The 16057-nt window shown below is 36.3% G+C and overlaps 1 protein-coding gene across 3 annotated transcripts in view; it reads left to right on the top strand.

Moving 5' to 3' along the window:
* The window catches only part of Unc5c (unc-5 netrin receptor C), a 358852-nt gene that overhangs the window by 251184 nt on the left and 91611 nt on the right, over positions 1-16057 (top strand). For all 3 annotated transcript variants that reach the window (XR_012435622.1, XM_074041403.1, XM_074041404.1), the window contains exon 4: positions 2912-3015. Coding sequence is in view for 2 of the 3 variants with exons in the window: in XM_074041403.1 (XP_073897504.1) it covers positions 2912-3015 (104 nt within the window). In the remaining variant the exon portion in view is untranslated. The remainder of the gene's footprint in view (positions 1-2911; positions 3016-16057) is intronic.

The raw sequence follows: 16057 nt of genomic DNA, 5'->3' as shown, positions 1-16057 counted from the left end.
TGGCACTCTCCAAAGATGTATGTCTTCCTGAAAGTATGGTCTATTTAGTTTTAGAATCTCCTTCCTCCTCTTCCTGTCCATCACTACCTGAGTTCAAGATCGCATCATCCTTCCTGGCATAATAAAATGCATCCATAACTACTTCTGTCTCCTTACCATCACCTCAATCCATCTGTCACTCTAAGGGCAATATCTGACTTCTTTCTTTTGCTCAGGAGTCCTTGAGGGTTTGCCATTCATTTCTACACAGAGAGACTTTTCATTATCTGACCCCAGCTTACCTTTTGAGTCTTTGTCTGTATCTTACATTTTCATCCTAAGTGCCTTAAAAATGTCTGCCATGAGAAGGCAATTAATGAATATCAAATGAAATTTCTGTGACTATTTGGGTACACATATGCTTCACTTTTTCTTGCTCTTATGCTCATTTTGTGATAACCTGATTAATTTAAGTGAGAGTGAGTCAGTATGTTATTTAATTTGAGATTCCCATTCTAGTCATTATGTCTTTACCCAACATCACATCACATGAGAGTTCCTTTTATCTTATAAAAGTTATTCATTGCTATTCTTTTTATTGCTATCTGGCTTTTTGCTAAAAAATTTATCTCAATACAGATCAAAAGAAAAGAAAAACTACTTATCAAAAGAGAACACTTTTAATGTTCCTGTTTAGAAAAGCAAAATTAACTAAAAAATATCTTAGAGGTGTGTGTGTGTGTGTGTGTGTGTGTGTGTGTGATGACAAATTGTATAAAATCGAGGGTCAGCAGCATCAATTAATTTGCTGTGAGGCAAATATTTTTAATTTAAATAAAAAACTTGTTGTGAAGTTTGGGTAATTTGGTAAACATGTTCCTCAGATGTAATAAAGAACTTTCAAGTTCTGCCAACTCTGGATTCTGTTCATTTCTACAATAGACATATTTTCATTTTCTTTCTTTCTTTCTTGTCAGTACTGAGATTTGAACTCAGGGCTTCTTGCTTGCTAGACAGGTACTCTACAGTTTGAGCCATAACTCTTGCCCTTTATCTCTGGTTATTTTGTAGATAGGCTCTCTCTTTTTGACCAAGCTGGCAGGAAATCCTCCTGTTTTACACTTCCCCTGGTAGCACACCACTCCAATTCAGCTATGGTAGCTGAGATAACAGACACACCATCCCAACTCAGCTATGGTAGCTGAGATAACAGGCACACCATCCCAACTTAGCTTTTTCTGTTCAGATAGGGTCTCACAAGTTGTTTTGCCCAGGTTGGCCTAAAACCACCATCCTCCCTATCTCAGTCTATCACATAGTTAGAATGGCAGGTGTGCACTGCCATATCCAGCTCTTTCTGTTAAGATGGGGTTTCACACACATTCTTCCCAGGCTGTTCTCAAACCATGATCATCCCAATCTCAACATCACACACTGGTGCCTGGCTCGTATTTTCTTGAAAATCAAATAGAGTGCTCTTCTGACAGAAATTCTGCCATGATTTGGAGAGTCTCTGATCTTACCTCAGACACATATAGATCTGTGATTTCCTTACAACCACTATAATCTTGAAGATTTTCTTCTGCCAGGAAATTCAACAAATAGCAAATGTGTAACAATGGATTTTTTTTCTTCGTTGCGTTTCTCTAGGTAGTGCTTTCTAGAAGGATCTTTTGGGATCTTCTAGAGGCTTTGGGTTTCTAGAGCCATCTCTAGAGGCTTTGGGTTTCTACCTATTATTAGTTCAACAGGCTGAAATGGTGCTTTCAGATTCTTATGTCTCCATCAGGGACATGGATGAAAGAACAGAGGAATTTTTTAATTGAAATTCACTGGATAAAATTCCAATAAATTTGTTGGAAGGAACTGAACTGTATTGTACAGAATAAAATTTTACGGGCCTTAAATATGTTGGTCTGAAACTCTATGAGCATTTTTTTAACTTTACAAATTAAATAATTGCATTTAGAGTTTAAACCCAAATCATTACAATAACAAAAAAATTTTATAATTCAATGATGGCTTATTTAAACCTGTCTCCTGAAGTATGTGCTACTTCTTTTTTCTTTTCTCTTTTTTTTTGGTTGCACTGGGGTTTGAACTCAGGGTCTCACGAGTGCTAGGCAGGTGCTCTTCCATTTGAGCCATTCTACCAGCAGTATGTGCTTCTGATACATTTTAAATGGCAGTCTGGTTTTTAACATTTTTATGCCTAAGCAAAAGGTTTTTAAAACTCTCCTGCATATTTCTGCCACCACTATAACTATATAAGCTTGCAATTAAGTACTTGGTATATTCAAACAGAAATGATCATTTAATCTTTTAATTGAAAAATGTCTTTGTAATTAGATAGAGAGTTATTTCTAGACTCTTCTCAGTGGCTACTCTCTTCTCTGCCTTCTTTGAGATATTTCTAGAAGTTGTGTGCATTCTTTGAGGACTCCTCAGAGTCCTCTGCTTTCTTCCATGCAACAGAAGCTTGCTTTTGATTTATTGATCAAAGGATTCCAGAATTACTACAACTTTAATAGTACCTATTGTCAGAAAAGAGGAAAATATTTATGTACATAAGGGACTCTGTGTATCAGAGTCATGAGACATGAGAATGGGGTACTTTTGATTTAAAATGTTATCATCGTAGTTGATTATTAAGAAATATTAAAGAATAATTGACAAATTTCAGTAATTATTAAAATGAGTGTCTGCAAAGGCCTCTATTGAAGTTCAAAGTGGTATAATTCATACACTTTGACTTTCGTAACTTCTACCACTTCTACTGTAACCATCCAGATGATGCGTCAGTACTAACAATATGTGCTTTAAAACTATGAGGATATAAAATATTAAACCGGAAATGTTTTGGCACTTTCTTTAGATGGATGAATGTTACTCAGTTTTCATATGTATTTATTTTGTCACCTGTACCTTCCAGACCTAAGGAAGACATTTGAGCAGGAACCTCTGGGAAAGGAAGTGTCTTTGGAACAGGAAGTGCTACTCCAGTGCAGGCCGCCTGAAGGGATCCCAGTGGCTGAGGTAACACAATTTTCAGCATTTAGCAGTTGGCACTTAGTTATTCTAACAGAGGCCTAATCCGTGGCTAATGGTGCAGTGAATCAGGCCATGGCATGATGAATGGTTGGTAATGGAGTCCTAACTGCCTGCTGCTGGCAAAATAGATTGATTGGGAACTGATTAATGACTTGGGAGTCAATTAGAATGCCCTAGTGGACAAAGCCACAGGCAGCTAGGTTTAATTTTGTCATTCTCTTTCATGAAACCAGAAATACTGTTTTATTTTATCTGGCACCTATATAGAGAGATGTTATGACTTCATGTGCCAGCCATTGTATTAATATTCTTGATGATACACCCAAAAAAGGGTCAGGGTAAGAAGGGTATGTATGTGTGAGTGTATGTATGGTCTGTGCTGCTCATATATGTATTTTCTGTACTGTGATGTAATCATGTACATATCTAAAAGTCATATCCACATGCTATGAGCATGTTTGAGTTATAATGAGTATCAATTAGTTTCTATAAGTTTTCTATCAAACTCTTCCTTTTCATTGTTTCTGCTGAAGCAAAAACTGTTGATTGCTAATGAAGTATTACAAATCAGACTCTTCCCATGACTTTTCATTAACACCAAACAATGCCGTGCCCTTGGAAAATTCTTGTCTTTTGGGAATAGGCCTGCATGACCCACATCAAACTTTCTTTTTCCACAGGACATTTAAGATCTCCTAAAAACACTCACCATAATATTAGAGCATCCTGCTGAAGAAAGCTAATACCATGGCTTTCACTTTGTTAATAAATTTTCCTAAGTTCTGAAGCAAAGTCCCCTTCAGATGATTATGATGACATCCTTATGCATCCAACATGATTGCCCTAGCAGACCCAGGGCTCCAGAGACGCAGGCACACCTTGAAAGTGACATTCTTGCAACTTGTTGATAATTCTTGTTGGCCTCTAGACAACATTGAATCACTTGGAAGTTTTAATTTATATTGCATATGCAGATAGAGGCATACTTCAGTTGTTGCCTGAAAAAGCTAACCCATATTCCTTGGACCATAAATAGGTCCAAGGAATATGGGTTAACTTATTTTTCATAACATTCAACTGTAAAATTTGGCTTATCCATGAACTTGAAAAATAATACTACTGAGGTTTACAACATTGCTCAAAGAAGTGATTAATGATCAATAATATATTTACTATTTAATTTCTCATAGTTCTTCAGTGTTTTGGAGATTGCTGGGAAGGTGGGAATCAGCTCAGGTAGCTATTCCCACAATAGAATCAAACATCTGATGACTCTTTCCAAACTAATATTAATAACACATTAACTAATACTTAAGGAGAACTTTCCATGTTTCTGAAATAGCCATTTATATCTCTATGAGACAATGCAAAAACTCAGAGAAAATTTAATGATGTTTCCTTTTTTTTGCCTTGAAAAAGAGCTATTTTTTTCCCTTGTAATGGGCATCCAGTGGCACTTTTTAGCACTGCATCAGAGACTGTGATTGCAGCTATGTCATCTAACACCATTTCCTCATTTTCCAGCACTGAGACACAGTATGACTCAGTGTGACTAAAAGGAAAGAAACACTTCTCTATTCAATACTTAATTTCCATCATTACAATAGTGCATCTGTCTTCTTAACTGCAGTTCTAAAATTCTAATGCAAACCTCCTCCATTGAACCACCCTAAAGACCAGAACATATCTGAGTAACATGGGTATCCATTGCCTCATTTTCACATTGGATTCCTTGAAGCTAACTTATCCCTGAGAAGACTTTCAGTGAGGAGATCCTGGTATTCTTCATTGCTCTAAGTCCCCTCAACAAAGTAGTTCACTTTGTCAAGAAGTAAGGATTCATGCCTACAACTAATTGGCTGTGAGTTTTATTTGTATCCTCACTGGAGAAGAGACCAATTAACACTTGGCAAGCTTAAAAATCATATACTCATTTGCCATTCAAAGAACTATATTTAATGTATATTACTTTTTCTTTTTTTTTTCTATCTTTTTTTTCAAGTCAGAAAAGATCAAACACACATGCTCAAAAACAGGCTAATAAACCCCTGTGTAGATTCATTTCAACACTCTTAAAATTACCAGGATCAAAGAGCTTAGTGAATACCTTAACATGACACCTTACAATTGCCATTTTCTCAAGAGGAGCAGATTAATTTTAAAAGAAAAGGATGAAAGGTAACTGAGGGAGTTAAATGATAGTATGAACATTTTAGTTTAAATACGAATGCATTCTTTCTTTAATTTTCATTTATTTGTTTGAAGGATTTTAAAGCATAAAAGTAGCATAAAATAAAATATTGATCTTAAAGGGAAACCAGCAGGTAAAACACATGTGTTTTGTAATAATTAGATCAGTCCTTAGGGGAAATGGCTGGACTGGATATGTGCTCCTTTAGTATCCAAGGCAAATGATTCTAAGAGAGAGTCAGACAGTGAATGTCCAGTGAACACATGACTGATTAATTCATTTGATCTTTGCTTCATAAGCATATGACCAGCTCCATTGAGGAAGTAGTCAGGTACATTCTTTGCAGAATATCAGGAAGCAGTAATTTATTCTTCCTGTCCAAATCTGTAAGTGTTTCAAGAACCCTAATCTCAGTTATAATAGCACTGTCTTTGGTGCAAATAACAGTGTAGGCATTGCTAAGATAATAACAGTTAATTTCCCTGCTATTTTGGCATTCTGCAGTCTCTTCTGTGGAATGTACCTAATTTCCTTCCACAACTACTAGTTTAAATCCAAACATGATCATGATAATTTTTTTACTCTTTCATATTGGGGCAAGGTATTTAAACTTTTGAGCCTAAGTTCCCTCAATTATAAATGAGAGATAATAATAATATCTATGTATAATATGGTTATGATATTTAAATGAGGTGATATATGACCATTTAGAACATTCCAAAGCCATCAAGGAACATCAGCCATTATTCGCACTGTTATTATGTAATAACTTATTCATTTCCAAAAGACTAACTTCAACAACTTAAGCTACAAATTGTCACTGAGCACATCACCCCCGTTCTGCACTCTGTGGTATGTAGCAGTGTAACTTCTGTTCTATAAAGAATCATGCTGTTTTTGTTTAGGTGGGATGTCTGTTGGAGATGGCTTTGGTATCTAGACTGCTGATGGAGATTATGAGGGTGCTCGGCTCTTTGAGGTTTGCCCAGCACCACCATTGTATGTTGATTGACAACATAGACTGTAGGAGAGGCCAGACCTGGATTCCAGTTCTCGTCCTGACACTTCTTAGCTGTGTGACCTTAGGTGAGACACATTCTTCCCTGAGGTGCAGAAATAGGAAAGAATAGTCCAGTAGAGCTTATCTCGATGAGTAGCAACTAAGGCAAGGCATGGTAAATGTAGCATTATGCCAGACATGTGGTCAGCACTTGATAGCCATTCTCTTCAAAGAGGGACTAAAGGAAGTCAGGCAGGCCCTCCTATGGTTTGAAATGGCTTAAATGATGAAGACTTGGTCCCCAGTGCAACAGTATTTAGAGGTGGTATTTTGGGAAGTGATTGTTTCATGAGGGCTCTGACTTCACCAATGTATTAATCCACTGATGAATTCATAATTTGATGGGCTATTTGGAGGTGACAGAAACTTAGGAGTTGGGATGAAGTTGAAAGGAGCGGGTCTTTAGGGGCCACTTTCCTGTGTCGCTCTTTCTGTCTTTCCTCCTGGCCACCATTAGGTGAACAGTTCTGTTCCATCTCATGCTCCCCACCATATTTTACCTTGACAAAGGCTCAAAACGACGGGATCAAGTGACCATGAACTGAAACTGCTGAAACCAGGAGCCAAAACAAATCTTCCCTTCTACAAGTTGATTTTCTCAGATTAATAATAAAAAACAGGACAGTGTGGAGGATGGTTACTAGTGGGAAGAGGAGGGTGAATGAAGGAGATTAAGGTGATGGTATATGGTAGATGGACTTCATATACCTATATGAAACAGAACCTATATGAAGCAGAGAAGAAAAGAAACTTCTTGCAATTGCTTTAAGTGGAAGGGGGGTGAGGGGGAGAGACGACGGGGGCAAGGTAACTAATGTACAATATAAGGCTAATCAGAATTGTCACTATGAACCCCCCCTGTATAATGAAGATCTCCTAATAAAGATTTATTTAAAAAAAAAAAGAATCATCAAGAAGGACTAAGGGAATGGCTCAAGTGATAGAATGCTTGCTTAGCAAGCATGAGTCCCTAAGTTCAAACCCCAGTACCACTAAAAAGAAAGAAAGAAAATTAAATGAAAGAAAAGCATCAAACCAGATATGGCACTACACTGCTGTAATCCCAGATATTCAGGAGGTGGAGGCAGGAGGATCTCAAGTTTAAGACCAGCCCCAGGCAATGTTGGCGAGACCCCCTCTCAAAATCAAAACACAGATGAAAGGGCTAGTTTGTGTGGTTCAAGTGATAGAGCACTTGATAGCATGCATGAGGCCCTGGGTTCAATCCCCAGTGCCTTGAAATTCTGTAGCTTTTTGCTTCATTTCTAGCTTATGAATGCTAGGAATGAAGTTAACCTTGTGAGCTTTAAAATAAGAAAATGCTCTTTCAGCAATGTCACTAAAAGACTTGTTATATCCACGTGCACAGCAACTCACAATGTGTTGCTATCCTTACCCTGATCACTCAAGCTGCTTTTGTTCATTTTGTCCTCATGATCCAAAAGCTACTGAGCCAGTCCTCATATTTTGTCCCAAAGAGGAAATTTGGGCAGAAGTTACTGTTGATAGAGCTTCTTTTCAAAGCCCATGGAAAGAAAATCACAAAGAAAGTTTTAGGAAGAACCCCATACTCCTTAAGTTCCATCTCTCCAGGTGGTCATAGCTTTGACTAAGCTCTTTTCAGTACTTACTGGTTGGCTAAGAAAAAACATGTGGTGAGGACTCTAGGGATGAAACACAAGGGTGTAATAGCTCTAGATTTGGCTGCTTTCCTTCTCTAGTCTCCCTTTGTCCTCTCTTCATATCTAGGGATGTTATTAAACTATTTAATAACTGAACTCTTAACTCAGAAAGAGTCCTGAGAGCTTTGTGTTAGATCAAGTGTAATGTCTCTAATGTCTGAATCACATGATGGTCCATGAATGCCAGGGAACCAACCGGGAATGGGGCTGGGAGGGATGAGAGGCACTCAGTTATTTAGAAATACATTCAGAACTGTTTCAGCATGTAACACCTGGTAGGGATGAATCAGCAAATGACTGGCTGAATGGCAGTATCCATATGCCACAATTTAATATAGCTCTGACTACACTTGTGTTGAAATTTATCTGTTTACTCTTCTGTCTATCTGACTGGATTGTGATATAAGAAACAAAATATTTTTTGTTCATGTTTTAATTTTATCTCTAATGTCTTCAGATTATTGGTAATCTAAGTAATTTAACTAAATGAAAGGAAAAGGTCTTGTTTGATATCATAAAGAAGCTATCCTTCAGGAAAAAGAAATTTCTAAAAGAAAGATATTTTTCACCCCTTAATATAGAACCCTATTGAGAGAAGTAACTGTAGGGTGAGAGAATCTATCAGTCTGAACCAAAACAGCAGGATTCCAATCCACTAGGATCAGGAATAAAAAGCTAGAGAGATACTTTAGTACAAGGATTTTAAGGGAGATTAATAATAATCATATTAAAATTTTAAAGTAGACTTCGTGAAAGAAAGAAAAACTAATCCCAGAAACACCCCCAATTGATATTGCCCAGTTATATTTATAACACTTTTGCTAGGATCAAACAAAAATATAATTCTTTTTCTCCATTTCTAATGAGGCATTTGCCTTTCTTTCAACAGACAAACCTCTCTCCCATCTCCCTGAAGAAGCTAGAAAATTAATACCCCCATGGAACATGTGCTGGGTTGCCCCACTGACATAATAGCAGCACTCTATGAAATTAATCCCTCTTTGCTCATTTTAGTTTATGCCTAGAAAATGTTCCTATCACATGTGAGGCAGTAATATACTCAGAGATGCATTATTTCATCAAATTATCCCTTTTGGATAGCACTGAGATCAAAACATCAGTAGATACAAGATTTGATGGCATGCTAGAAGGAGCAAAACTGAATTTTTTACTAAAACCTGTGATTTTTTTTTCACCTTTAACAAGAGGATAATTGTTTCCCTAATTATAATTGAGCTATTTCTCATAGGAATTTAATTGGAGGGACAGAGCACAATGTTCAACTTATTGACCCAGTTGTACTTAAAAACAGTCATTTTATTTATCAACATTTGCATCTTTAATTGGCAAGTGGGAAAATATGGGGTGAAGTGTGAAAGAATAGATTATTTTGCTGAGTTTAGCCATGATAAACAGGGAACAGATTTTTTTATGCTGATACTGTCAAGGCAGAAAGCTTCTGGCAGCTTCAGGCACTACCAAATGTGCAGCATCAGGTGACTGTCCATCTAACTGATTATGAATATGGCCGCTGAACACTATGGTTCATGAGAGCCGTTCATGTCTCGCTGTCATTCCCTCATAATTGGAACTTCATGCACATGAATTTCCAAGCAGGTGCATTGTCTACCAAGCTGTGCTTTATATTCTGTGTAGGCAAAAGAGTTTCAGAGAGAAAAGAAGAGTTTGAATACTAATTTGAAAGGAGACATTGCTTTCAGTGCCCAGTAATGTCTGTTGGAATTTTCTCCTAGCATGTGTGCAGCAACAGGAAGGGATTATGACATGATTATCAGCCTTGAAAACAGGTTTTCACGAGTTCTAAGTTCCTTACTAGTACTTTTCAAGCTTTGCACTGGTCCAACTACCATTTTCCACCATCACCCCTTTACTATGGTCACTGCACATATTTTTCTTCTAATCTACCTTTAATAATTATATACAGAGTTCCCCATGAGCCAGTACAACCATGTAAATTAAAGTTAACATCATACACATCAATTTTAAAATAAAAATAAGGAATTATATAAGACTTGTTTGAGTTACTGCAGATTAGGGGTTTGATTTCTACACATACAAGCCCATGGTACAAAATACATACTTTTTATCATCAATTCATTTATTCAAGAACTATTTATTATAGACTGTGTGCTATCTTATGGTCGCAGAAAATCAAAGTCTGTAGAGGAGAAAAATAATACCCAACAATATAAACATATACATATATCTATATATTATATAAATATAAAAGGAAGGTATTTTCAAATAACCACAAGTTCACGGAAGTAAGACAAGATCATATGAAAGAAAGAAGTAAGACAAGGTCATATGAGGTTCATAGGAGGTGGTTGTTGAGGGTTGAGAGTCACTTTAGAGTTCAAGGAAAGTCTATCTGAAGGGGTAATATTTGAGCTGAGATCTAAAGGACAGAAAGGAGCCAGTCTTGAAAAAATCTGGATCAGAAAACTCCAGGCAGTGTGAGCAGCAATACAACACACTCAGAAAGAGCTGATGTGGTTACAAGACCAGAAAGGAGGCTAATTTCTAACCCAAGACCCGGTGGTCAAGGAAAAGCACAGGAAGACATTCAGTGGAGAACAATGGGTGAGTTCATGTACTGAGAGACATGTCAAGAGATTTGGGAACCATCCCTAAATGTGTGAAAAGCCATCGCAGAGTTTATGTAAGGAGTTGTAATGACCTTATATATGTCCTTGAAAGAACATTCTGACAGCAATGTGGAAAAACAGACTTTAGAACTGGAAGAATAGAAACTGTTTAGGGAATCTAAGTCTCACCCAAGCAAGAAAAGGTGGTTGCTTATCCCTAGGTGAAGATACGTATGAGGACATACAAGATAGGGAGAAAAGTGGAGAAAAACAGATCATTTTTTGAATTCCTGGTTTTTAAAGACCCGAACATAGACTTTACATTTGATATTACTAAATGAAGAAAGTGTATGATAGTTGGTCTTCCATGCTAAGATTCAGCAGATCCACCAGTGTGAGCTTCCTTACATGGCCTGAAAGCAGTGGTCAGTAGACTTGAGTTATTCTCAAATTCCATCTCTACCTGAATGGCATTCAGCAACAGACAAAGACTTAGCCAATGCCTTTAATTACAGAGCAAGAGGGTCTTTTTTTTTTTCTTGTCTTTTCATGGTTTATTTAGAGCATTCACATTTAAAGCAACTATGGATAGAGCTAGATTAATACCTAACATATTTACATCTATTTTCTTTTTTTATTATAACATTATTGTTGAATTGGGAATACATTGTGACATTTACAAAAGTTCCTACAATATATCATAGTTGAATCCACCCCCCCTATCATTCTCCTTTATCTCCTCCTCCTTCCATTTCTGTTTTCAGGACCCTTTGTTTAAAATTTTTTTAAGCTTATCTTTGTCTTCGATAAATTTTCTTGCTTTGGAATTTCTTTCAGTGATTCTCCATATGTGTACAGACTCTACTTAACCACAAACTCACTGTGGAAGGAAAACAGCCTTCATAGAGAGCAAAATGCCTGCATTTTCTGTAGGTGATCAGATTTAGCTATAGTCCTAAACACTTTTCATTGGCAAACGAGAAGAAAAGCGAAGAGTTTCTTATCCTGAAATGCAAGTTCACAGTAAAAATTGGTTAAGGACCAGTCATGGATTGGTCAATTTTTTCTCACTTTGCCCTGGAAAAATTAGCCTTTTAAGGACATTTTAATGTTATTTTGTTCCCTTGTGATGTGCTGCTGTATATTGTCATTCTACTTTGTTTTTTGGCTTTTAAGTTTAATTAATTGATTTATTAATTGTGTTTTGTTGCTATGAATTCATTTGTCCACATGCTTTGCCTCTTTATGGTCTCCCTTCAGTTTAGAAGTTGTTAGATTTCAAGACAAGTTTGCCTCCACAATATGGTCTATGCACATTTAACTCTTGGAAGCAATGAGTCAGACATATGTGCAATTAAGGGAGTGTTTCCCAAGCAGGAAAACAAATTCCCTTTCTTGGCAAATTTCTTCCTTTTGCAAAATTTACAACTGAGCAAAATGTCATTTTAATTTCCACTCAATTTTTTTTATTCTTTGCCTATTTTTTAAACAATTATTGAAAGATATAATTTCAACTTGCCTGTAGACCAACATTTTTTTGCAGCCCAAAAAACACGCATACTTTCACAAATCCACTGAAAGGTGTAAGGTATATTGCATAATGGTCAACACAGAAATGTATGAATATTTATTTTATTCTGAATTGGAAAAGCAAATACTTACATAGCCAAAGTAGCCTTCCATTCCAGGCAAGACAGAGCATCAAGTAACAATTCTCTACAGTAGAAGAATTCCTTGGCTATTTGAAGTATCTGCAAGGGACAGTAAGACACCTATTACTGAGTGTGAGATGCATGGAAGAAAATAATACTAGAATTTCATGCCCAAGAGACATTAAAGGCAAACCCTACCTCTGAGAAGTACACAGGAGGCTTATTAGCTACAGTTATCTTTTAGAATTGCTAAGGCCTTGCTCTTCAGGTTGTAATATACATTGACATGATCTGGTAGCTTCTTAGAAAGGCAGACTACCCCTGACCACTTAATCAGAATCTAAATTTTAGTAAGATCATCATACCCAGACTGCAATACTGGTTCTCACTCTTAAAAGCATATTGGATCCCCTCAGGAATAATTAGAAAATACTGATGCTTATGCCCCACCTACTTTATAGGTGTTATGTGCAATCTGATTACTCTGCTTTTAAAATGCTATCCAGATGATTCTAAAATGTAGCAAAGTTTATGAAGTGCTGGTCTAAAAGGCAAGGTTAAGACAAATACACAAAACTTAAACTTGTCACTTCTAAACCTGTCAGTAAAACTTGGCAGACTCCCACAGGCTAGCTAATGCTCCTTTGAGAAGCTTAGCTTGGCTGAGTTTGCATCTGATAATTGCCCCATAATTGCTTTTCCCATTTGTTTGATTAATGTACCTCTATACAATAATTCTCCACTGAGTCCCATTCTCATAGGTGTGCACACTTCACAACTGTTGTGTCATTTTCAACCCCAGTATTGTGACATGAAGGGTCCCAGTTTGAGATTAACAAAGTAACCTTTCTGATAGATGGGGATTTTTTTGGCTGATAGTTGCTGGACTCACTTTTCATCTTGGGTGGCATGTGGCATTTTCCCTTGGTTAATTAGGACAAATGTGCCAATTATGTTAATGTTTCTCCTGATACCAATCAGTGAATAATTAGACACAACACATCTGTCTTTCACATGGGAGTAGAATAGAAAAGAAAACTGCAAGATGCTTTGCTCTTTTTATTGACAAATATGATTAGACAATTCCTTAACTAATCACAGGGTTAACAAGTTCATATATCAAAAGTGGAAAGAGTGTCCATCACTGTAGAGGGACTGAGCACCTTTCAGAGTTGACTAAACCCAAAATACCTCTGAAAGATCTCAGCAAAGAATGTAAGTGATATTTTCTTCCTTATTAACACCAAAAAAAAAATTACATTGCCCTCTGCGTAAAACAGTTAGTTATGTTGTTTATTTACTCTGAACTACAGAAGTAAAAATGTTATGTAGTATTTAAAACTCTTTAAAAGAATTTGATTTCACTGATACAAAAGATCATGCTGGAAGAAATCACAAAACTCATCCTGCAGGATCTTAAAGCTTTCATAAGCATACACAAATCACCAGCAGATTATAATTTGTTACATTTTTACTTATATGTTACTGTGTATCTGGACTTCAGAACCTTCTTACTAATGAAAAAGTATTTTTATTTATCTTGCTATTTCATTGGCATTAGCAGTACATATTTGGCAAGAGTGCTGAGAAAGATGAAGTCGTAGACAACAATGGCTCTACCCTTGTGTTGATTCTAAAAGTGGAAAGAAAAGACAAAGACAACACATCACGCTTCTTGAAGGTGGTCAAAGCATGTCCTAAGAGTGTTAGAATTCAAAGTACATATTTGCTAGCCAATTTGGCTCACATTCCTAATGTCAATAATATTCAACTTTGTACTTTTATCACCTAAAGTTTAAGTAGCAGCATTTGTTGTTGCAAATACATTGTCCTGATTGTTTTGTTAGAAACAGTTGGTCAGAAAATAAAATTAGAATGTTAGATTATAAATCCATTTTCTTACTGTGATAATGATTTGCTTTTCTTTAAAAGCAAGAACTCAGAGAGGGCATTTAATGTACTTGAAAAGAGTTACGGCTACTTGTACTAGTAACTGGCATTCCTAGAAAACCCTTAGTATATGTGAATATATAAATACATATATTCATTCATATTCATGCATATACACATATGAATTCGATAAACTCAACTAGGATATAGTCCTTTGAATAGGGGATTGGGAAGGATGAAGAATTAAAAAGGAGGCCATAGTTGTTGACTTTTCAATTTTTTTTTCAGGTACCAGGGCTTGAACTCAGGGCCTTCACCTTGAGCCACTCCACCAGCCCTTTTGTGTTAGGTGTTTTTAAGATAGGGTCTCATGAACTGTTTGCCTGAGCTGGCTTTGAACCGCAGTCCTCCTGATCTCTACCTCCTGAGTAGCTAGGATTACAAGCATGAGCCACCAGCTCCTGGAAGATGTTGACTTTTTAAAAAAAAATTAATTGCTCTGCCCAAAATATTTATCCTTTTTAATAGTAAAACATGAGCATACTTTTAAACAGGGTTTAATAGCAGATCATGAAATGTTTTAAAAATAACTCTCTTATCTAAATTGGTCCCTACTTTATACACTCAAATATGAGAGCATAATTGAAAATTTTAGAATTTTTCTTAGGTAGACTACCTTTATAAAGTTTAATTAGAAAGAGGAAGGAAATGGATAAAAGTGAGAAAATGAGTATGAGAAATCAAGATTAAATTGAGGATTATAAGTTATCACATATTTAATTATGAGCTATAAATGGTTAAGCCATTGAGATTTGAGATTGTTAATACATTTTCTCTGTCTTTGCTGATGGTATAAATAAAAAAATAAACTTGGACTGAAGAATGATGTGTTTAGGGAAGAGGTAATAGGGAATTTTTGAAATATGAGAGTTGTTAAATGCTGAAGTAGTCAAGTGAGAGAAGTTATGGAAGCCTGAGCCACTGAAAACAATCTCCATGCTTTGCTGAAAAACTTTCTCTGACAACACTTCTAAAACCAAAAGTTCTGATTTTTATAACACACCAGTAACAGTGCATCTAGGAGTCATAAAAAGTTTTTCCTTAAATCATACCACAAACAAGTAAAAGTGGCAGTTTTATACACCTTTTATGGGAGCACACAATTTGGGGTCAATATGCTTCAGTCCTAAACACCGTAATCAAATTGGGAATCACTAATCTTCATTAATAAAATCATATTAGTGTTTTGAGAACTCTGCCAGACTAGAGGCATCAATAGAACTGAGAAACCTAACTATTGAAGGGATTTCTAACCAACTTATCCTTCTACTACCAGAGCTTGGAACTCATCCTCACACAGAGTGGCCAGAAATAATGACATCTCCTCTTATGCATATATCAGAGGGGATTATGGCTGACAAAAGAGGAAATTTTTCTCACCTGGAGAGTTTTCTGAATTATGATTTATAAACCACAACCAAGCCATATTTCTCCCAAGTATTTATTTTTCTTGGTTGCTATTATGAAAAAAGCAAGATATGTACTTCTTAATAGAGACACTGATCCATTATATTTAAAATGTATTATGTGGATATAGTTTTGTTTAAGTTAATGTTAGTACCAGGGAAGAGGCTATCATTTTATTGACCATTTCTTCATTCCAGGTGCTGCCCCTTCCATATTTATTAAATCCCCCAATGATCTCTGGAGGGATGGTCCTTCCCATAGCACAGGTGAAGATCCTGATTCAGGAAGCATGTATCTGACACAAGGCTGTGAACTCAGTTACTGAGAGGGCTAGGGTACACAGCCAAATCTCTCTAACTCTTAATCTCATTTCTCCCTTAAAATAAAAGAGTTTTATTGACTAACTAAACTGCTTTGAAATTTGATTCATTAAAACCATACAGATTGTGTACATAGCCTTAATTGATTGATTTTCA

This window comes from Castor canadensis, chromosome 9 (genome assembly GCF_047511655.1).
Source record: "Castor canadensis chromosome 9, mCasCan1.hap1v2, whole genome shotgun sequence".
NCBI lineage: Eukaryota > Metazoa > Chordata > Mammalia > Rodentia > Castoridae > Castor > Castor canadensis.
The sequence above is the reverse complement of the archived record's forward strand: the minus strand, read 5'-3'. Positions and strand labels throughout refer to the sequence as shown.